We start from the raw sequence: 24500 nt of genomic DNA, 5'->3' as shown, positions 1-24500 counted from the left end.
TTGACATCACAATTTCCCACATATGTGTTGCTTTATTTCTTTTTCTTTTACACACTAAGCACGAAAATCTTTTCGATTTTCCATAATTCTAGTCTCATGACTTACAAGGAAATTTTTTTTGAAAGAGTTGTGGCTCACTATGTTACACGTGGTCATTCTGCTTTATGATGACAGCTAACACAAAAGGGGATAAGCTGATGAATCAGTTGGGAGTCAAATCGCTTTGATTTTTAAATGGCGCTTGAAGGACAGGCGTACGAAGTGGAACCGTTTTTTTTTCAAACGGCACCTGATGGGAAGGCATGTGAATCGGGAAAATTATTTCTCTCTCCTGTCATCAGGGCTCCAAACTGTCACGCGTCAATCACCTAAGGAAACCCTTCGTATTTCCCTCGAAGATTTGGAACAGATTCTTCTCTCTCCTCTCACCACAGTATAAAAGGTAACTTCGACCATTATTTACCTCTTTACTGCACCCAAAATTAAGAAATTAAGAAATCAAGAAAAGCATTCTTCCTTCTACTGTTCATCATCTCTTCCAACTTCTTCACTTCAATGGCGGATTCATCTTCTGTTCATGCCACTTCCCACATTCTGCCGATTCGTCCTCAACAGAGTCTAATCATCGATCTTACTCCACACGTTTACGATGCCTTCATGTTCCCGATCATCGAATGCCTCAAATATTCGCCGCTTGATCCCGCTCTCACCAAAGTTGAAGCTGTTCCAATGGAATGTTTATCGCAAATCTTCGCCACAGCTCATTATGATAAGTCTGTCGATAGAATTTTCTTCGACATTCTTGATCACAAGGCATCCATATCCAAGCAGCGATTATGTTCGCTTTTAGGGTTTGAACCCGATTCATCTAGGGTTAAACCTGAATCCATTCCAGTGGGTCACTTGTTTTCCATGTTCTATAACATGGGATACACTGAGGTTTTGATGACGGTCACCAAGTTCAAGAAATCATGCTTGCCTCCTCAATGGAACGGGTTATTTACAGTTCATTGGCTCCATCCCTGAGTCGATGTTTGGAGACGTTCCTAGCAACAGCCGCATCATTAGAACATACAAGGAGTTTCGTCGCTCTGGTCCTAGAGAGCTCACTCCTGATATGATTAAGTCGATCCATGATGCTGATAGGCCCGCTCCAAGGGGAAAGAAAAATGAAAAGGGACTCAGTTGCTTCAGAACTGCAGTCCTTCGCCACTCTTCGTCAAACTCTCACTACTGACAACTCAGCGTTTAAGGCGACTATTGAGGAGCGCCTCACTAAGCTACAAGAAGATCTAGCTGCCGAGAACTCCCTCATGGATGCTCTCGCTCGAAAGACCACTGCTCTCAAGGTCAAGAATCTTCAACTCTCTAATTCTCAAAAGGAGATTGAATCTCTTCGATCTGAAAGAGAGATTGTGTCTTCATGTGTTTCGGATGTCCACGCCGCCCTTTCCAACATCCTTGAAGCACATGATCCAATACTGAATTACTCAATCAGGCGTGATCTCGCCGAAAAGCTTGCTCCTGCCCTTTCTCTCCTGAGCAAAATTGAAGGGCTCCTTGAGTTCGTGTCCATTCCGAAACAAGGGGGAGAGAATGTATCTCAACTGCCTCCCACTTCTACAACAACAAAAACAACCGAACCTCCTCCAACAGGCCAAGCCTCAGGTCCGGGTGTCAAAGACAAGGGGAAGAAAATTGCTGAAGAGAGCGATGACGATAAAGAGATGATTGCAGATCTCTTAAAGAAGCAAGGTCGCGACAAGGATGCTGATATGAGCGCTCGCGTTGCCAGAGAGGCTGAGGTATATGAAAGAAAAATGAAAGAGGCTCATGATCTTCTTGAGAGCAGGAAAACCCTTTTTCCTCCGTGGACTCTTGAGAAGCTGCTGAAAGAAGCGATTGAAACACCCATCATTCTATGGCTTGAACCGGTGATTTCACTGGATCGCATTAATTCTGTTGATTCACAGTTTGATATGCCACTCACCTGAAAGGCCTTCATCTTCCATGCCTTTGATAACGTTGCTGATCTCCCTCATCCTCATCCAAAGGTTGACATGGATCTCGTCGAATTCTACCTGAGGGCTGCTCAACCACAGTATCAAACTTGGAGCGCTCAGAAAATAATCAACATTCGGGTCCTTAAGCCGTTTAGAGAAGGGAACTTTACGAATGTTCGGTTCAAGGTGCTGAGGGGTTCTGCTAAGACCGAACATGCCATTTTGCTAGCTGATCTTCCCAATTTGAATCCACATGATTGGATAATTTTGCACAACATCCTCCTCACAAATGAAGCAGCATATGGTCCGATCATTGATCACTTCAAGAGGATGTTTGTATGCTACATAATGGAAGTTGCCAAGATGGATCAGGAGATCGCTAGTGTCTTTAGGAAAAAGCCCACTATCCCACCTGTTGGCTCTGCCAGTGACCTAAACATGATGCAGATGAGAAAGATTGACCCGAAACGCAATTCTGTCATGTTTACCAGAAACAAAGGCTAAAAATGCCTGTTCGCTTTGGCAGACAAACATCTCTACACCACTGCATGCCTGGAACATGTTTTAGGAATCATTCATCGTTGCAAGCAGAATTCGGCAGATGACAAGAAGTACTTCGATGACATGATCCAGTGGTACATTCGCTTCGGACAGACAATCCTCGCTCTTATCCCTCATCTGTTTGATACCACTAAGAAGGTTCCTGCAGCTGAACCCAGCAAGAAGAAGTGATAGTCTCGCTCCAATTGACGCAAAGGGGGAGATTGTTAGGTCCAGTTAGTGTTGCGTCTTGAGCTCGATAGTTAGTCCAATTTAGTCTCCGGTATGGGCCTGTCCATCCGTGAGTTATCTTGAAGGGTTTAATATTTATAGATGTTTGCATGCATCTTTAAACGTAAGCTTTTGATAGAGATTTTGATAGCGTTCACAGTTCTTATCTTTTGTAACCCTAATATCCTCTACAGCGGAAGTTCTTCATCGAGCTCTGCTGAGGATTGAGTTAATTGAATCATTCGACACATTCAGATTCATTCTTGTGCTTTATCTTACTGTTTTTGCTTTCTTGATTTACCTGTTATAAGATCTAATCGATCAAGGAGTTTTATAAACTCATCAAATATACTTATTTATTAGGATAGAAGATTAGTGAATATCTCAAAATAAATTTGAGATAAGTTATTAAAGGGTAATCACAAATTGGTCACATAATTTTTGAGAATTAGTGTAGCGGAAACTAGGAAAGAAGCCCGTGCGTTGCACGGGTCAGGTGTTTTTTTTTTTTTGGTGGGCAGGTACAAAATATTTGCTGCATCATAGTGGATTTTGTTAACATGCTCACCTTGTTGATGCAAGGTGATGTAAAGAACATACCCTACTAAAATCTTGTAAGATCTGACAGATTCATGGATGTGTATACGTATATGTATTATATGAAAAATAATAGGAGTTCAAGATTCTGTATCAAATATTCTCAATTATTTTTGCATTCAAATCAACGAAAGGGAAAGAAATACAAAAAAAAAAAAAAAAAACAAAACAAAAACAAAAAAAACGTATTTATTCCTTGAGAATGGAAGGTAAGTTTGAGTTTTTTTACCTCACTAATCCTGCATAAAAGAGACAATACCAATAAGTATAAGCCAACATATAATATGTGATAAAATGATGGAATGGAACCTACAATTGACTCGAAATCTAAGCAAATGCTTTGTCAATTAGAGTATAGATTAAAGTGAAAAAAGATAAATTATAAATTTGGTCAAATGCTTTGTCAATTAGAGTATAGATTAAAGTGAAAAAAGATAAATTATAAATTTGTTTGTCAATTAGAGTATAGATTAAAGTGTAAAAAGATAAATTATAAATTTGGTCAAATGCTTTGTCAATTAGAGTATAGATTAAAGTGAAAAAAGATAAATTATAAATTTGGTCAGTTCAAAATTTTTTATTTTACAACATGTACTTTCAATTCTTTTTAGAGCAACTTCACATAAAACATTGAAATTTTTTAAAGTTATAGTAGCTTACTTTTAGGCATATATGTATATATATTTTTTCCTTATGGCATTGTACTGCATTTAAAAAAAATGAAAAAATTATAATAATTAGGGCCGGCGTAGTCACCCATTAACTACACATGGGGTGGAGGGCATGGATCATGAAGACGATAAATCTTCTCACCTTCAAAAGAGGTACTAGTTAATTGGTTCTTTTTTATTCCAATATTATTATAATCTATATATGCTAAAGGCTTAAATTAATCCACGTTGTTTTTACATATATGTTCTTGGAAGAAAATAGAAATTGTATAATACAGCAGTCCTCTTGTCTCACGAGATACCCCTTCAAAAAGCCCATCTTTGACTCCTTTCCATTAAATTCAATACAAACACTCACCACAAATTTAACCGCTTCCTGTGACCCCCTAAACAGTGTTGATCAACACATATATTGCATGTGAAACTACAACAAAATCATCCTTGCACTTCCACATTTCTACGTTACAAATATATGATAAGACTTGCTTTTTAAATTTTATGCATTCTATAAACTATAAAACAACTAAATAGCCTAGCCTAAAAGCTTGCCTTGTAACTAAACTGAGTTTAATCAGAGTTGTAGGAAATGGGTAAGGAACGGAGTTCCCAAAACCCAACAAATATCCATTTTGTCGATATCCATGAAGTATTTCATGAAGAAGATGAAGAGGAAGAAGAAGAAGAAGTGAAACAAGGTGCTAAAATGGCAGAAAAACCACGGTCAAACCGGCCACAGTTGACCAGGCTTCGAGATGGCAAAAGAAGTAATAATATTCACAGGGGTTTCAGCAGGCAAGTGTCACTAGAAACAGGCGTCTCCAAGCTTAACAAAGCACAGAATGAACAAAAAACGCTTCCAAGAAGTGGAAGAAGTTTTGGAGGGTTTGGTTCGTCTCATAGTCATGGAGTAGTTGACTCAAATTACAAGAAAGGAGATTTTAATATGTTCAGAACAAAATCCACTTTAGGAAAACAGAACTCTTTTATGTTGCCATTGAGAAAAGAAAGTGGGATTGATCAGTTTCAGAAGAATGGCGATGAAGGTGTTGGACTTCTTGATCAATCCTTTAATAAAAGTGTTCCTGCTGGTCGATACTTTGCTGCTCTTACAGGACCCGAACTTGATCAAGTCAAGGTATATATTAATTATTTTTGTCTTAATGTATTAAGACACCAACCCTTTAATTACCTATTTGCCATTCACTCTTCGCAGGATACGGAAGACATTCTTCTACCAAAAGACAAACAATGGCCATTTCTGCTTCGATTCCCTATTGGTTGTTTTGGTATGTGTCTAGGGTTAAGCAGCCAAGCGATACTATGGCACAATCTTTCAATCAGCCCAGCCACCAAGTTCTTACATATTCCACCATATATTAACCTTGTTCTTTGGATCTTGGCACTATTGGTCCTTGTATGTGTCACTACTACTTACCTTCTGAAATGCATATTCTACTTTGAAGCGATTAGAAGAGAATACTTCCACCCAGTTCGTATCAACTTCTTTTTTGCACCATGGGTGGTGTGCATGTTCTTGGCGATAGGGGCTCCACCTATGATATCTCAAAAGGAACTTCACCCAGCGTTATGGTGTGCGTTCATGATACCTTATTTCCTTCTCGAGCTTAAAATCTATGGGCAATGGCTTTCTGGAGGGAAGAGAAGGCTTTGTAAAGTGGCTAACCCTTCTTCTCATTTATCGGTTGTTGGGAACTTTGTTGGAGCAGTTTTGGCTGCGAAAGTTGGGTGGAAAGAACCAGGGAAGTTTCTTTGGGCAGTTGGTTTTGCTCATTATCTTGTGCTTTTTGTGACATTGTATCAGAGATTGCCTACAAGTGTAGCTTTGCCTAAGGAGTTGCATCCTGTTTACTCCATGTTTATTGCAGCTCCATCTGCTGCTAGTATTGCTTGGGAGGCTCTGTATGGTGAATTTGATGGGTCTGCAAGGACTTGCTACTTCATTGCACTCTTTCTTTATATCTCTCTTGTTGTACGACTCAATTTCTTTTGGGGATTCAGGTAATAGTGTAAAAAAGTAAATCCTTAATTGAGGTTTTGCTTCTGAAATTGATGATTCGATTCATTATATTGCAGGTTTTCAGTAGCTTGGTGGTCTTACACGTTCCCAATGACTACCATTTCAATCGCAGCAATCAAATACGCAGAATATAATCCGAGTGTCGAAAGCAAAGGAATTGCATTGACACTGTCGTTTCTCTCATCAACCATGGTGTTGGTCCTATTTGTATCTACCTTACTTCACGCGTTTTTTTGGCAGACTTTGTTTCCTAATGATCTCGCCATTGCAATCACTAAGACGAGACATATCAGAGACAGAGAGAAAAAACCTATGAATTTGAAGCGTTGGGCAAAGCAGTCCTTGGTGTCGATCAGAAAGAACGGTTCAGGAGATAAGCAAACACTTGAGAAAGAATAAGAACAATCGAACATCAAGTTGTGAGATTCGTACAGGTAAATGAAGCCATGAGCCATATATAGTTTGTGATTTTCATATGAATGTATTAAACAATTCCTATCTATCATCAAATGCAAATGTATCTTCCTGGATTTATTAATTGAACGTATACTTTTTATTATATGCCTGAGTTACTTAGAACTAGGCGTAATCTCCAGGGTTGCGCAAGATTAGTATAACATGTTAAGATTAGTATACTTTTTATTATATGGCTGAATTACTTTTTATTATATACTCGGGCGTTGCGCAAGATTAGTATAACATGTTAAGATCGACGATTTGAATTTCAAAAGAGACTTACGTAGAAAATATTGAGGGTGAACATATTAATAGAAAACCACACCAAAACCGAACCAACAAATATAATCGAACCATTACTAAAAGATGGTGTGATTTCTAATATGGTCTATGAGATATGTATTTTTTTGGGGTTTTAGTCCAAACCACGAATTTTTTGGATTGTTGGTCCTTTTGACCATGTTTGATTGTGATTTTGGTCCCTCGAAAAACTGAAATTACTGTAATATCCTTATGTATTTTTTTTTATTCTTTATCTATTTAAATAATTAAAAAAATAATAAAACACACACAATCTCTCTCTCTCTCTCTCTCTCTCTCTCTCCAATAGATTTCGACGACTCATCCTCTTTACTCTCCACCAGATTCCGACGACTTCCAATGCTCATTTACAATCCTTGACTAAGTGTACACAAACACAATCAACTAAACGAAGAATCATATTGTATGATTTAAATCTTTTTTGCTTCAATTTTTCAATCACAATCAAACAATACACATTGGTTTCTTCTTCTTGTTCGCATCACAATTTCTAGATCTCTGATTCTTTTCCAAAATCAAAATGTTCTCCTTTTCTTCTCTTTTTTTGTTTAATGGAATCTCGATCGTCATCAAACATATTTCGCAAACCAAAACTTTTCTATTGTTGTGATCCGAGTTTGAGCATTCGTGAGACTTGTACGATCGATGTTCAACGCAAAAAAACCTGCAATAGAAAATCAAAATTGATAGATTACAATTGAGATTCCATGAACAGAATAAAGAGAATCGATTGAAGATTTCATGAGTTGTTCTTTTGTGAAGGTTACCTCCAAAGTTCCTCCTACTCCAACTCCTATTCCATCTCCCACTCCTACAGTCAACCCATCACAAGACGAAGGGCCTGCAATCGAACTCAGCTCAGCCCCTACCTTCGGTCTTGATGATGAAGACATCCAAGAGGTCAACAAACCGACACTTTCAGATGACGACCTGATGATGTTTGAAGAAGAAGAGGAGTCCAGTGGTTCTCAGCATTCAACTTCCAAGCCTAAAGGGAAGAAAAAGAAGAAGAAGAATGTTGTCACCCGGAAGCAGTTCATGAGCCTTCAAGCCAAAGTAGAGCAAATCTTGGTTGCGGTTAAACCCACTCAACCTCAACCTGAAGACACTCCAGGACCGCAGTCATTGATTGAAAGAAGTGAACGACTGGAGACAAAGGAGCGTATGGCTGTTGAACGCATCTATCTCAAAGTAGAGATGGGGATCCGATCCCTTGATAACAACCGCAAGGCTGACCATAAGGACTTCATGGCTGCAACAGAATGCCTCATTACTGAGGTGACCACAATCAAAAAGGATCTTCAAGCAGCCATCGCGGATCAAGCTGCTCAGTCTCAGAAAGTGATAGATGAGACTCATACTGCTTATGAGTCCACTATCTCTGTTCTTCACGCAACCATCAACAAACTGCAGAAATCCCTTACCTCCAACTTCCATGGCCCTGAGATCCTCCGGCTTACCAAAGAAATTCACAAGCTGCTCTTCAACTCCTCCAATCCAAACAATTCCCAATTGGCAGAGGCTATCAAAGCTCAGTTTCAAGAAGTCTGTGCCAAGGTGGATGGACTTAAGCAATGGCCTGAGGAAGCACCTCCGTTGCATTCCTCAAGAGGGGGAAGTGAAGAAGAAGAGCAAGTCCACCACTCTGATACATCTATCCATCAGAGTCCCCCTCTCACCACTAAAAAAATTCCAACACCGTAGCCCTCACCGCAACCATCACAACATACTCCATCTCCCCACACTTCACCTCCAAAAGATACTCCCAAAAAGCCTGAGACTCCTCCTCACTTCAAAAATCTTGAGGAGAACATGTCATCCGCAAGCTCCACAGACTCCCCTGCCACAGCCCAAAGAAAGCATGATTGGAAGGCGACCAAGCTTGCTGAACTTATGTGGAGAGAATGCGGATTCGACACTATGATAGATGAGTCTTTAATTAACTCATGGGTCAATCCGCACCGCAGGTTATTGGATGAAGACTACACCCCGCACCTCACATATGCTGAACCCCCTGCTGATGGATACTGGGATATTCCAATTTCTCCAAATGCCAAGTACTTTGCTGTATTTGAGTCATTTGACTGCAGCCTTCCTGCTCACAAACGACTGCCAATGGAGTTTGAAAGACTTAACCAATTTTATGCCAAGCATGGCTCCTCCATTGAGAATATATGGTCTAACGATAGACCATCCGCAGTCAAGAACTACAAGATGCGGAAGTTCATGAAGGCTGATTTCATCCAGTATACTCTCACCAGAAGGGAGCATGACTACATCCGCACCCAGGCAGACTTCCCTTGCATGAATCCGGAAGAAATCTTCCTTATTGCCAGGGTGTTCCAGAACAAGGCAGAAAAGCACCCTAAGATGCAAATAGCGCTTGAAAAAGCCAACTCTTTTCTGAGGGATACAGTCTGTGACTTTTCCAAAATAGATGCGGATATCTACCCCACCATCATCAAGAATATTGATCTCCCACCACTTGAACCTGTGCCAATGCCTACCGAAGGCTTCGAAGAAAGATCACTAGGCGCAACAAACTTCCCTGAACTTGGAATCATATTCAAACGAAAGACCGACAACGTCAAATACTTCATTCCGATGAATGCCATGCACCGCTTGCCCAAGAAAAAACTTGACATCTGCCGGACCGCAGTTGAAAAATCGAAGCATACTACTGCAGAAGTCAAGTTTGAAATTTCGAGAAGAATCACATGGCTGGAAAATGTCAGGAAGTTCTGGTGGATTTTGATCAAGTTTCTCAAACTTGATAGCTGAACCGGAGTTAAAGAGGTCACTTAGGGGAAATTATTGAATCATAAAAGTGACCCTCTTGAACTCAGCTACCGCAACCATCTCTCTACCGCAACGGTTCAGCACCCACAGCCAATCCAACACCCGGAGTCAGTCCTTCATCAGCAACCGCAATCAATCTTTTGCTACCGCAGTCTACTTATCTAGATTATTTATTGTCTTTTATGTAATACACTCTATTATCCAGTATGCCTTGCATGGCTGCTTATAGAGTTGTAGTCTAGAATAGTTCAGAGTCTCTATAAATAGAGACTTATTCTCTTGTATTAACAACCTCTACACTCAATCACTGATAACTTGCGTATTATTCTGAAAACATTTCTCCAAGTTATCTTCTTCATTTCTCTATCTTTCTATTCTTCTTACTCTCAATTGTTACTAAAGCATATCTGATTATAACCTCTCTCCGGAGCAAGTCTTTAAGACTTAATCACTAAGTTTGATCTTCCTTATTAACTCGGAGTGATTGCATTCCTTGTTATGAATCAGCTTAAGTGTATTCTTGATATAACAATTGCTGTCATTTATATTTCTTTACTTTCCACAACTAACTCTCTAACTATCTAACTATATTATTGTTGAGCTTTTAGATCCTTTGAGATTAACTATTCCCAATATACTTGTTCTAACTTTTGTTCAAGCGTGTCTCCAAGTTTTTCTCTCAACACAAAGGCCACATCAGTACGAGTGCGGGTCATAGCAAACATGATCGAGCCTACTGGAGAAGCATAAGGTACTCGACTCATTTCTGCTATCTCAGCCTCAGTACTCGGGCTCTGAGTTTTACTCAGTCTGGCGTTACTCTGGATGGGTAACTCTCCTTTCTTGGAATCTTGCATGCTGAACCTTTTCATCACCTTATCCAAATGGGTACTCTGACTAAGTCCAATTAGTCTTTTACTTCGGTCTCTCAGAATCCTTATCCCTAGAATATAGGCAACTTCTCCTAGGTCTTTCATAGAGAAACACTTCCCAAGCCAGGACTTCACTTCCTGCAAGGTTGGGATGTCATTTCCTATAAGTAGTATGTCATCCACATACAGTACCGAAAAGCTAACTATACTCCCACTAGCCTTGACATAGATACAAGATTCATCTTCACTTATCGAAAATCCAAACTCTTTGAATTTCTCATCGAAGCAAAGATTCCATTTGCGAGGTGCCTGTTTCAATCCATAAATGGATTTCTCGAGCTCACACACTCTATTAGGGTATTATGTACTAACAAAAGCCTTTGGCCGACTCATGTAAACATCCTCAGCCAAACTTCCATTAAGGAAGGCGTTTTTGATATCCATTTGCCATATTTCATAATCATGAAATGCAACAATGGCTAGCAGAACCCTAATGGACTTAATCTTTGCAACTGGTGAAAAGGTCTCATCATAATCAACTCCCGGAGTTTGAGAAAATCCCTTTGCAACCAGTCGCGCCTTATAAGTGTGTACATTACCATCCATATCGGTCTTATTCTTAAAGATCCATTTGCACCCAACTATCTTACGACCTGGTACATTGTCAACCAAGTTCCAAACTTGATTGTTATACATGGACTATATCTCGCTGTCCACTGCCTCTTTCCATTTAGCAGACTCGGGGCCTGACATGGCTTCTACGTAACTGTTAGGTTCATCCAGACTTACCAATGTCTCATCACTGATAAGTCTCTCACCTTTCGCAGTAATATGGAAACCATAATAGTGCTCAGGTGCATTCTTAACCCTTGTGGAATGCCTCAGAGGTACAGACTCGTCAATTGGCTCAACAGGAGTTGCCTCCTCAGGTTGAGTGCTAGGGTTTGAAGTTCCTTTATCACTTGACTCTTGAATTTCTTCAAGGTCAATTTGCCTCCCACTATTTCCTTGGCTTATGAACTCTCTCTCTATCTCTCTCTCTCTCTCTCTCTCTCTCTCTCTCTCTCTCTCCCTCTCTCTCTCTCTAAAGACACCCCTCCTTTCTACAAAGACCACATTCTCACTAGGTCTGTAGAAGAGGTAACCAAAGGATTTCTGTGGGTAGCTGTCACACCCCCAAACCAGAATGGCGGAAACATTCGGGGGTGGATGACTTCACGTAATATCACAACCATTGAATATTGTAAAGAAAGTAACACAACCATCACATATATAATGAAAACGTATGTTGTTGCGTTATACATAATAGCAAAAGAATATTACAATGAGATGATAAATGTTCAATAATAAAACATCTTTAGTGTTTCCTTCTCCAAAAGCTGGTGGTTACCTGTATTACTGATTCCCTGAGAAATACAAGTGGTTTCGAAAAAGTGTCAACAATTAAGTTGGTGAGTTCATAAGTGTTTTGCATTGAAAAGTATGCCCTTTTTGATAGTAAATCGATGAACGAGGTTTTCAGAAAATCCAATATTTTCTTTAAATGATTTGAAAAGTTTCCCGTGTTGGAGTGCATTAGTGTTTTCCATGCTTGAATAATAGGAATAAAATTTGTGTTAACAATAAAATGGAAAACTGAAATGCATGTATGAATCTCGTAAATCTGACTTGTTTTTATACTTTTATGTGAGTTTTATAACCATGCTATTGACAATGATGGCCTGTAACAACGTTCTTCAGGCGTTGGGACTGTTATGACATTTGTCACCCCAGGCCTGCCGGCCTAGCTGTAGCTAACAGCTTAGGTGTGGGATTGTCAATCCCGTATAGATCTATACACAAGTATCACGCTCCCCCTACAAGGGATTATGGTATATAATACAGGACTTAATAATGCATACTCGAACGTACGTGAAGCTGTCTCACATTACTAGGTATAAACAGATTTACGATGATAAAAGACTTTACTTCATTTGAAAGTATTTCATTTGTCAAGATGTATACGTAAAATGTATGAATAACTTGTTAGCTATGTTCGTTATAGCTTCTCAAAAGTATGTTTTCATTTAGTAAGAATAACTTGGTGATATAATAGCCTTCTAAGCATAAAGATGTTTATAAAAACGATACTTCGACTCATAATGTACTTGTATTTCCCCCCCTAAAACATGAAAAGAATTGAAAAGTAGGGGTATGAACTCACTCGCTAAGTTTGAAGAGAGAGGCTAGGTTTGAGCAGAACTTCGATTGCAGATGGTTGCGTCGTCGGGCTCTTCGGGGGTCTCTGCAGCGTAAATCTTTCGTCGGGGGCTCGAGTGCGGAAACCAAGGTAAGAAAAGGGTCTCTGGAGCTGGGAGAATGGCTGAGAAATGGTGAAGGTGTGCCTAAACTCGAAGCTTATGCCTTCTATTTATAGGGCTGGAAAACCCCATACGCGGCGCGTACTTCCGGAGTACGCGGGGCGTAAAATGGCGTCATGGCTTACGACTCGGGTCTAGCTAGCGTAGCTTGGGCGGGTCGATGGGACTCCTGGGTCTAGCCGAGCGTAGCTTGGGCGGGCCGATGAGACTCGACTTTGGGTCTAGTACGCGGGGCGTACTCCCAGAGTACGTGGGGCGTAATCCCTGCTTCCGACTTCTAAATTCCGTAACTTTCGCGTACGAGCTCCATTTTTCGCGTTCTTTATATCCACGCGTAGGTGAGATTATGATCTACAACTTTCATTTAGACTCCGTCGGCTAGTTTTGACTTTATTTTTAATGATATATTTTTAATAGGGCGGGCCTCCTAAAGTTCGTTAAAAATTCATAGGTTCTTTATTAGACGTCGGTTTTCGTTTGTCTTTTTATTGTTTTATTACCACTGAGGAGATCTTCAACTTCCGTTTAGGTGGCGATAGCTAAATAACACTCGATCTTCAATCTGAGTTTTTAACCCTCTACTACTGTTACGAAACTTTGAAAATTCGTAACTTCTTCATACAAGGTCCAATTTGGGCGATCTTTTTATGTACGCTCACCTTTCAACGAGATCTACGACTTTGGTTTAGATACTTAAGGCTAAAATGTATTTTATTGAGATTCTACTTTTTATGTCAAATAATGTTTTAACGTCGTGTCGTAAATATACGAGTGGTTATAATTTCTTCAATATAACCCGGTTTTGAGCGTTCTTTATGTTCTTGGAAACCTTGGCATGATATCTAATATCTGATGTATCCCAATTTAGATACTTGAACACTTTATTTTCGAGGTTAATTTCGTTGCTTTTTAGCTTTCGAGTGTTTACAATGCTTTTTGGGAAAAATAGGGTTGTCACAGTAGCCGATGAAAATAAACCTCTCACTTCGAGGTTCGAGCTTATCATGAGTCTTGCGCCTCACGAAAGCCTCGCAACCCCAAATCTTGATGTGGTCTAGTTTGGGAATTTTACTAGTCCACATCTCATGAGGAGTTTTGGCAACTTTCTTTGTAGGGACCAGATTGAGGATATTGGCGGCAGTTTCTAAGGCATACCCCCAGAATGAGATTGGTAGCGAAGCTCGACTCATCATGGAACAAACCATATCCAATAACGTTTGATTACGCCTCTCAGCCACACCATTCAACTGTGGTGTCCTGGGAGGTGTCAATTTTGGTGACAGGTGAAGCTTTCCAATTCCCCATGATCAAGTTTATCTTTCCATGCTCCACATTCTCACTTCTTCTTAGTCCTTGCAAATCAGAACAAATATGAATACCACAACTGGTATCGAGGACCCCAAGAGTTAGAATAGGGTGAGTTATTAGATAGAATAGTGTAAATACCTGCATGGTTGGGTTTGACTTTCCCATATTTCACATCTTGTAGGTACTTTGGTCAGTTCCGCTTCCAATGAGACTTTTCATGGCAATAGAAGAATTCAGCTGCTTTTGGGTCAGAAGAAGGAGTGACGAAACCTTTCTTGGTTCCACTTGAAGAGGAGCCATCAAGGGTCTTACCCTTGGTACCTTTCGAATGGCTCTTCCTCTTCTTCCCTCTACCTTTCCCGATTTCCATGACAGGGGCGGAGTTTGGAGTAGGAGTAGGAGTGTTAACAACTGAATTACCTTTAAGACCTGTTTCTACGGTCATTAGAAGTCCTTGAAGTTTGTTGAGTGTGACTTCTTCCTTATTCATGTGGTATGTCATGCAGAATTGATCATAACACGAGGGTGAGGAGTGCAAAATAATATCTATTGCTAGCTCCTCGGGAAAGTTCACATTAAGCTTCAGTAGACGATCCACATACCTTTGCATTTTCTGGATGTGGGTCATGACGGATTCTCCATCCTTCATTCTGATTGTTATCATGGAGGAGATTATTTCATACCGCTCTTGAAGAGCACTCTGATGGTATCTTTCCATCATATCTTGTTGCATCTCAAAAGGGTAGTAGTCCTCATAGGACTTCTAAAGTTCAACTGTCATGGTGGCCATCATGATGCATGCCACTTTGGTGGCATCTCTTTCATGAGTCCGAAAGTCAGCGATCTCCTGGGGAGTAGCAGTGTACTCATCGATCTCCTTTAGCTCCTTATCGAGGACATATTCCTTGTCCTCGTAGCGAGTCACCATCCTAATTTTCCGGATCTAATCCATAAAGTTGGAACCATCGAAGATGACCCTCCTGTTGGGTTTTGAGCATTCTAACACTTCCTAAGTGTACATGCAACCCTAATAAACCTTGGATCTATGTTTTTCTAAGATACATGAAAATAATTATTTTTCCAAGGTTCATATCCTAACTAGCATGGCATGGGGAACATGAATCAAATAAAGCTAGTAGAAATACTTACCTTGAAGTTGTAGTTGATTGCTTGGAGTTTTAGAGCCTAGCACCAATAGTGTGAATGCCTCAAGTGGAAATCACAAATCACCACAAACTTGGAACTTTGAGAGAATAGTCACTACTATCTTGAAATCGGCCCTCACCTCAACAAGTGTCAACTAGTGTGATTTCAAGAACCAAAGCCTCCTTTATATAGTGTGATGGATTAGGGTTACATCCATGTAAACCCTAATACCCATGTCTCTTCATTTCCATGAGATCCATGGGTTAAAGCTCCATGGAGTATCCATGGACTTTTTCCATGCAAGCCTAGCCCATTCTAAATAAGCACTAGCCCACACTATATAAATATAGAAGCCCATATTTAATTAGTAATATCTTTGATCTCTAAATTAATCCTAGATTAATTATAGATCACTACTAATTAAATAATATGATCTTATATTAATATATTAGAACTTATAATATATTAATAAATCATAACTTGTACTATTCTCAAATATTATTCATAAATTGTTTGGGTGAAGTGCAACCCAAATGGACCATGCCGGGTCGGGTCAAGTACATACCAAATATAGTTATGGACTTAGACACTATATCCAACACCTCCCACATAGGTTCATGAGGGAAAAGGAGCCTGTAAGGTTTGAGCCAGATTCGGTTTTGTTGGAAGACATCTGAAAAGAAAAGAACAAATTTAGTTTAGATATAAAGATAGTCCTTAATAAAACACCCAAATGTAATATTAAGGCTAGGATCCAATCACAATATATCATAAATTAGAAGAGGGATGCCGTAATCTAAGCTATAACATATTTGAAAGGTAAGTAAATGATGATTCACCAATTTCGACCATGAAAAACGAAATATAAATATTAGGTTTTAATTGGTTCTTAGAAATTCCTAGATTCTTTTTGAGATCCATTGAACTTTTCAAATGCGTGTTTTAATCTCAAGTGTGCCCTCCAAGTTTTGTGACTGGGATACCGAGGATCACAAAACGAGGTGTGAAGTAACCATGCAAATCACTTGGTACCCTTAATGTTTATCACTCAATCGATGTGCCGGTTAACCACATGCGCTCCACCAACCTATAATAAACCTTAAGTCACCCTTTACCTACCTTGCTAAGTCCAAGTTAGTGTGCCAGTTAACCACACACGCTCCACTAACGACTAAAACAAAGTGTAAAGTGTAGTTTCATGGATTAGCACCTTATTCACATTTTCCTAACGTAACTAAGATTGGGAATTTAATAAAACATTTAGTTACTTTATAACAATCATTATACTTTTAATGTGAATTTTATAAGTCCTTGTCCTACCAGTTCGGCTAACGACCCACCACCGATCAAGGAAGCGGTGGGTGAGAGTAGACACCCATTAAGCTGCCATTTTGTAGGTAGCAACCTCATACCTCCTTATAGACCGGCTTCATGAATGAGGCCTACTAACGGTAAGACGACTTGATCTTATATATATATATATATATATATATATATATATATATATATATATATATATATATATATATATATATATATATATATATATATTATTAACTTATAATATTATAAAATATAAGGGTTGATTTTTTAAGTTTTAAAAATCTAGGGGTTGGAACTAAAGTTTATTAAGATAACTTTACATGTTCCAAAACTTGAGGGCAACTTTTGTAACTTAACAAAACTATTCAATTCGTAACTTATGAGTTATTAAAATGAAGACTCTTCATTTTTGTAACTTATGTGTTCTTTTAATGAGTTTAATACAAGTGACTTTTGGTTATCCATAATTTGAGGACAAGTTATGGACTCCATTAAAACACATAAAGATCATGAATTAAGCATTAAACAAGTAATTCATATAATCTATCAAGAACTCATAAGAACATGAATATTCATATCAAAATTTCAAGAACATATGAACACATATAATCATGTAATTTTGATATTAGCCATTGAAAATGGATTAGAACAACCATTGCACCATCTAAAACAAGTTTTATAACACCAAAACAATTTAGGGTAATGTTTCTAGTCCATTTCCAGCAGCAAAAATCGAAATTCTGCACTCTGCATGGCCAACTTCTCAAGTACATGAACTGACTCGCCGAGTTCGTTGCAGTTTCACTTGGTCTCGTCGAGTCCCCCACGGACTTGTCGAGTCCCCTGTGCAAACAACTTAAAAAATTCGATTTTTACACTATTTAGCATCAAGTATCAACAAACAAGCCTAGGCTCTGATACCACTGATGGGTTATGAGCATTCTAACACCCCTAAGTATACATGCAACCCTAGAAAACCTTAGATCTATGTTTGTCTAAATTACATGCAAAATATGATTTCCAAAGTTCATAAACCTATTTAGCATACATGGGGAACTTTTAACATAAAAGATGGCTAGAATTACATGATGGGTTTTGGTCATAAGACATCCTATGTGCTCATACAAACCCTAATGCTTGGATCTAGGTTTCTCTATTGTACATACTCTGAATCCAAGACTATAAACCCTAATTCTAGCATATGGAAATCAATATTAACATATAATTAGGTTTATGATATTACCTTGATTGTTATGTAGTAATAACAATCCCAATTCCTCCTTGAATTGACTTTGGAAGGCTTAGAGTCACAAATGTCACTCCTCTAATGGCTTACAAACACCATAAGCAAGTGGAGAAGGTATAAAGAGAGAGGATAGAGGTAGGAATTCGTCCTTAGGACTTCTTGGGAAGGCTTGGCCGAATTCACAAGCCTTAGGGGGTTTATATAGGTGTAAAGATTAGGGTTTTAGTCCTTATCCTTATCTAGTTGCTTGTCCACCAAGCAACCATAAGATAAGTCCTAGAAATCCTTATCCTAGTCAAATTCTAAGGGATTTACACCTCAAATTCGTTCACCATATATATAAGATAATCCTTACCTTATTTTGTAACTATCACATAATTACAATTCAGCCCCTCTAGTTTAATTAATTACACTTGATCACAAAATTAATTCTTAATTAATTATTGACCAATATTAATTAAACAAATATGATTTCTCCTTTAATATATTATCCTTATAACATATTAATAAATCATAATAACCTCTCTCTCTTTATTTATTTCTCCAATCAAGTTGCTTTGGTGAAGGCAACCCAAAAGGACCATGCACCATCGGGTCAAGTACATACCAAAATAGTTATGGACTTAGACACTAATCCAATAGTCTCCCACTTGGATAAGTCTAACAACTATTCTGCGTATGACTTCGGATCCCGATCTGCAATCGTAGCTTTCCAAAGTCGCTGTCAACTCTGATCATATCAAATACGCGTGTCCTTAGATAAGGGATCATATATTCCTCCATTCTAGATATCATATGAGATATGATTTCAAATCATTCTCTTTGTACTATATCTCGATTCCCGATTTATGACGACTGACTAATTGAACAAATCAAATTAGCCCTAGCCCGGCCGAGCATTTACGTTTGTCATCACTAAACCATCGAGGGGCCCAAAGATATCGCTTTTATCCTACTTTGAATAAAAGGAACGGATAAACTTTGATACAATGCTCGCTTGCACTCACGCACCGAATCACACACAACAATATGTTTTATAACACCAAGTTACTGGTGCGTTTACATATTATCAATGTGCAACTGATTCGCAAGATACAACTCACACATCTCGGTTTCAAGAATATAAGATGTTATCGTCTCACCAATCACTCGTGATACAATTCATGGAGTGATCCAAGTGAGCGTGGGTTTAATCCAATGCTCAAATCACATTCATAAGCACTCATGAACGTTGCAGCAAACATTTGCTTATGTCTAATAGTCTTTTAGACAATCCACACACCAATTCACGACAGTCTTCATTCATATCTACTTCCAACATATGAACGACTGTGACCCGTTTGAATAGTTCGATTATTCTTAATAAACTCAATTATTCTGGAAGTCAAAACATGCAAATGTGAAACACAAGAATAATACTAATCTCATATGGCCTCAACCCTTTGAGCATAAATAAAACACCTTTTATTTATCACCATATTTATTACTCATTATTTGTAGTTTCGGGTAATCAACTTCTTACTTGAATTATAACACTTGTCCCATGCTCCTAGCATGCACACAATGTTTACCTATGGTTCTTACTTTGTGAAATAGATCACATTGAACACATTTCCTGTAACACCCCAAAGTTTGGAAAGCCAAGAAAAGAAAGAAAACCTCAAGTTTAGGGGAGACTCGGCGAGTCCATGGAGGGACTCGGCGAGTCTGAGCGGGATCCGGGTTGTGGTGGAAGCGACCGACTCGGCGAGTCGGCCAAGGAGACTCGACGAGTTGGGTCTGATCGAGGAAAACCCTAAATCTGGGACTTGGAGACTATTTAAGCGTCTCATTCTCTTTCCTAGGGTTCCACTACTGCCTCTCTACCCCAGAACACCAAACCCTAGCCGCCATATCCGTTTTTGGAGCTAGATCTTGCCTTGAAGAATGCACTAAAGCTTGGAGGAGGAAGAAAGACATTGGAGGTGCAAGAAGGGACTGTAGATCTGGGATTGTGGAGTCATTTCAGACCAATTGGAGCTCGGAGAGCTAGAGGAGCAGCGATTCAGGGGATTGTCGAGTAGCAGCCAGAGGTTTATCAGCAGGGCTCAGCAGTTCAGGTGAGTTTCCTTCCAGTAGGAATGGGTCTAAGGCCACAATGCCGGCCCGTTTAACTAGCAGTAGTTTCGGATGTTGATCTGATACAATAGTTAGTATGTTTGATGCCTTCGTGGCTCAAACAGGATTTATGTGTTATGTGTTCCGGGCTACGGCCCGATGTAGTATGCAGTATATGTGAGTTTATGCCAGTTGATATGTTATGATATGCTGTGTTCAGTTAGCTTCGGACTTCGGTCCGATGGAGGGGACAAGGTCCCAGACAGTTAGCTTCGGACTCCGGTCCGATGTTAGCTTCGGACTTCGGTCCGATGGAGGGGGCAAGGCCCCAGGCAGTTAGCTTCGGACTTCGGTCCGATGGAGGGGACAAGGTCCCAGATAGTCAGCTTCGGACTTCGGTCCGATGGAGGGGGCAAGGCCCCAGTCAGTTAGCTTCGGACTTCGGTTCGATGTAGGGGGCAAGGCTCCGTTAGTCCGGACTTCGGTCCGATGCAGTGGGCAAGGCCCAATATGTGCTTTATATGTTTTTGCGCGATATGTGGTAGATTGGGGGAGCTCACTAAGCTTCGTGCTTACGGTTTTCAGTTTTGGTTTCAGGTTCTCGGTTTTCAAAAGAGGAGCTCGGGAAGATTGCAGAGCACACACCATAGTCAGTTAGCCTGGGAATGTTTGACTCTGATAATGATATTATGTTTTGAATTTAATACTCGAAAGTTACGTTTGACTTATGATACGTTTTATAAATCCAGTTTTAGTAATGTTTTAAAAGAAATTTTTAGTCGTGATTTTTGGGTCGTTACAAGTTGTTGTAACACCCCAAAGTTTGGAAAGCCAAGAAAAGAAAGAAAACCTCAAGTTTAGGGGAGACTCGGCGAGTCCATGGAGGGACTCGGCGAGTCTGAGCGGGATCCGGGTTGTGGTGGAAGCGACCGACTCGGCGAGTCGGCCAAGGAGACTCGACGAGTTGGGTCTGATCGAGGAAAACCCTAAATCTGGGACTTGGAGACTATTTAAGCGTCTCATTCTCTTTCCTAGGGTTCCACTACTGCCTCTCTACCCCAGAACACCAAACCCTAGCCGCCATATCCGTTTTTGGAGCTAGATCTTGCCTTGAAGAATGCACTAAAGCTTGGAGGAGGAAGAAAGACATTGGAGGTGCAAGAAGGGACTGTAGATCTGGGATTGTGGAATCATTTCAGACCAATTGGAGCTCGGAGAGCTAGAGGAGCAGCGGTTCAGGGGATTGTCGAGTAGCAGCCAGAGGTTTATCAGCAGGGCTCAGCAGTTCAGGTGAGTTTCCTTCCAGTAGGAATGGGTCTAAGGCCACAATGCCGGCCCGTTTAACTAGCAGTAGTTTCGGATGTTGATCTGATACAATAGTTAGTATGTTTGATGCCTTCGTGGCTCAAACAGGATTTATGTGTTATGTGTTCCGGGCTACGGCCCGATGTAGTATGCAGTATATGTGAGTTTATGCCAGTTGATATGTTATGATATGCTGTGTTCAGTTAGCTTCGGACTTCGGTCCAATGGAGGGGACAAGGTCCCAGACAGTTAGCTTCGGACTTCGGTCCGATGTCAGCTTCGGACTTCGGTCCGATGGAGGGGACAAGGTCCCAGATAGTCAGCTTCGGACTTCGGTCCGATGGAGGGGGCAAGGCCCCAGACAGTTAGCTTCGGACTTCGGTCTGATGGAGGGGACAAGGTCCCAGATAGTCAGCTTCGGACTTCGGTCCGATGGAGGGGGCAAGGCCCCAGTCAGTTAGCTTCGGACTTCGGTTCGATGTAGGGGGCAAGGCTCCGTTAGTCCGGACTTCGGTCCGATGCAGTGGGCAAGGCCCAATATGTGCTTTATATGTTTTTGCGCGATATGTGGTAGATTGGGGGAGCTCACTAAGCTTCGTGCTTACGGTTTTCAGTTTTGGTTTCAGGTTCTCGGTTTTCAAAAGAGGAGCTCGGGAAGATTGCAGAGCACACACCATAGTCAGTTAGCCTGGGAATGTTTGACTCTGATAATGATATTATGTTTTGAATTTAATACTCGAAAGTTACGTTTGACTTATGATACGTTTTATAAATCCAGTTTTAGTAATGTTTTAAAAGAAATTTTTAGTCGTGATTTTTGGGTCGTTACATTTCCAATCATTCTCATTTCACAACTCCAAATCCTTTTCATAAGTGAAAGAATATCAAATATTTGCCACTTATAGAATATGCTAGATTCTAACACTTTATGCAATGATCCTTTTGTAATGTCACTGCACCAAAGTCACAAAGACTATTGCCAATGATATTACAAAGTCTTCTATCGGAGATTGTTACAAGACAATTCCATAGATGTGATGTCTCTCACTCAAAGTACTTTCTTTGAACATCCTTTTGCATAGAAGTTTCTAATCTAGTCATAGATTTTTAATATTCAATTCCCAATATGGACACACTTCCATATGTTCCATATGACAACTCATTCTTAATAGAATCTTATCTATTCGTAATGATGTTGATATGGTCCATCCAATATGAAAACATTTCCATATTTTCCAATACTATACTTCCAACTACTCCCAAGCGACCAATCATCGTCGAACTTTGGATTGTCCTTTGATAGTTGTTTAATTGTTTTAGTCAAAACCAATTCTTGTCCTTTTTCCCTCTAAATGCGCTATACATTTGGAAAATTTTAGAATGGTCAACCATTAAAGCATTTGCAATCGATCCTATACCCGAAGCGTATGGGACACAGCGCATAATGTTTTATTTGCTATATTCTCAAAATTCGAATAGTGAAGAGGGATGCCGTAATCATAATCGAAATTTTAAGAACACACTTTGTACCTTTGACTAAATTTTATTAACATTTCTCAACCTAAACCTTTAGATTTGAAATGAAGCATAATATTCTCTCCCTTAATTATAGCAAAACAACTCTTCAACTATTGCGACTTTGCAAAGTATGACTCTTGTTTTCTATAATTAATATTGCTAACCTTGCAATACTTTCCTTAATAATCATGCAATCATAACTTTTATGCTCCCACTATCTTGATGATTATTATAAAACATATATAACACTTATGCTCCCACTAGCTTCGACATGTATTCATAAACATCTTAACTTTCAGAAAAACAATGCTTATTGAATTTCTTAAGTTCATGTTTCTAATACTTAGTGCTTTGATAATCTTTTATCAAGGTTTCTTGAACTTATACACATTTGCCTTCGATAGTTCATATGTGTGTCTAAACAATTAAGACTAATTGCCAAACCTCACAATTCAAATTATGGAAAGGGATGTCGTAACCATAATTGAATTCGAGAATGCAATTTTACAATCACTATCTTCTTAAAATCTGTCTTAGTGAAAGCATTTCCTCACAATCATTTTCATGAAGGAGGAAATCTTATGACACTTAGATTTAAACAGTGTATTTGTTCCTATCCATGTGAATTTGTCAAAACCAAAGTTTACGACAAATTCAAACTCTTATGGATCGAACTTTCTTGATCTCGATTTCTTGCCTTTATGGTAGCACAGCTGCCCACCATGTCTTCCAAGTAGTTAAGCAGCTCACCCTTTCCTATCAATGTACCTTTCATTGATTAAGGTGCTTTGCCTTTTATGCGTTCAAAATGAGAACTCATAGAACTCACATGCATAATTAACTCGATTGGATTGGCATAGAATCAAAATAATGTCAACACGATAGGTTGTAAACCTCAACTCGTGTGCCAGTGATGATCGATAAGGTTTATTTGATTTTGTTCTTGAAACCTTTCAAGACTATTAAGACTCCCACTGACTCCTTGACATATATGATTCTCTTGTCAAAAACCATTTCTTGACAAACAAATATTCAAGAGTTAGTGTAGCTTTTATTAAAACAGTTCATAAATTGGTCCTAGTTGGTCTTTGTCTTATCCAAGACATCACAACTTTCCACATTTAATGAAAGTTACAAACCTTCTTAATATCTTTCACTCAATGTCACAATCTTAACTTTAAGACTTGTTATTGGAACGAAGTATGATTGACTTATTGATTTAACCATTTCTTCAATTCTTGATTCCTCTTCTTAGACATACAATTGTACTAAGACTCACTTAGAGGATCAATTGAGGTATGGTTCTTAATCATTAAGACCTATCATAAAGCATAAAAGGTACTCTCCCATCTTGGAGAAACTTTTATCTTTCTGCCTACTTGATTCTTCTTATTCGTTCTGCTATTGATCTAAACCCTTTAATCAATTCAGAATTACACTTAATCTTGTAAGTATAATCATATTTACTAAACCTTTAGTAAATCATGACGAATATCATTGTTACTCTTATGGTGGTCTTGATCAACACGCAACATTGTGTGCTCGATCTCTTAGTCCTTCACTTGACACTTTGTCAATGAATTTGTCTAATTTCCAAATATGAAATTTCTCATTCATCGTGCAACCAAGTTGCGTGATTCCAAATTTCTGTCCAATTGAAACTTTGAGC

General features: G+C 39.3%; 1 protein-coding gene across 1 annotated transcript; it reads left to right on the top strand.

Moving 5' to 3' along the window:
* The first annotated feature begins 4484 nt into the window (after positions 1-4484).
* On the top strand, positions 4485-6639 carry LOC111920763 (guard cell S-type anion channel SLAC1). The gene is made up of 3 exons (XM_023916322.3): positions 4485-5177; positions 5256-6061; positions 6137-6639. Exons 1-3 carry the CDS (start codon positions 4629-4631, stop codon positions 6477-6479), a joined length of 1698 nt encoding a protein of 565 aa, XP_023772090.1. The 5' UTR covers positions 4485-4628; the 3' UTR covers positions 6480-6639.
* The last annotated feature ends 17861 nt before the right edge of the window (positions 6640-24500 follow it).

This window comes from Lactuca sativa, chromosome 3 (genome assembly GCF_002870075.4).
Source record: "Lactuca sativa cultivar Salinas chromosome 3, Lsat_Salinas_v11, whole genome shotgun sequence".
Lineage (NCBI taxonomy): Eukaryota > Viridiplantae > Streptophyta > Magnoliopsida > Asterales > Asteraceae > Lactuca > Lactuca sativa.
This window is presented reverse-complemented; position numbering and strand designations above follow the sequence as displayed.

Coding starts and splice junctions, on each gene's coding strand:
- LOC111920763 (XM_023916322.3), top strand. CDS start 4,629: ATGGGTAAGGAACGGAGTTCCCAAAACCCAACAAATATCCATTTTGTC. Junction 5,178..5,255: donor CCGAACTTGATCAAGTCAAG/GTATATATTAAT, acceptor CACTCTTCGCAG/GATACGGAAGACATTCTTCT. Junction 6,062..6,136: donor AATTTCTTTTGGGGATTCAG/GTAATAGTGTAA, acceptor ATTATATTGCAG/GTTTTCAGTAGCTTGGTGGT.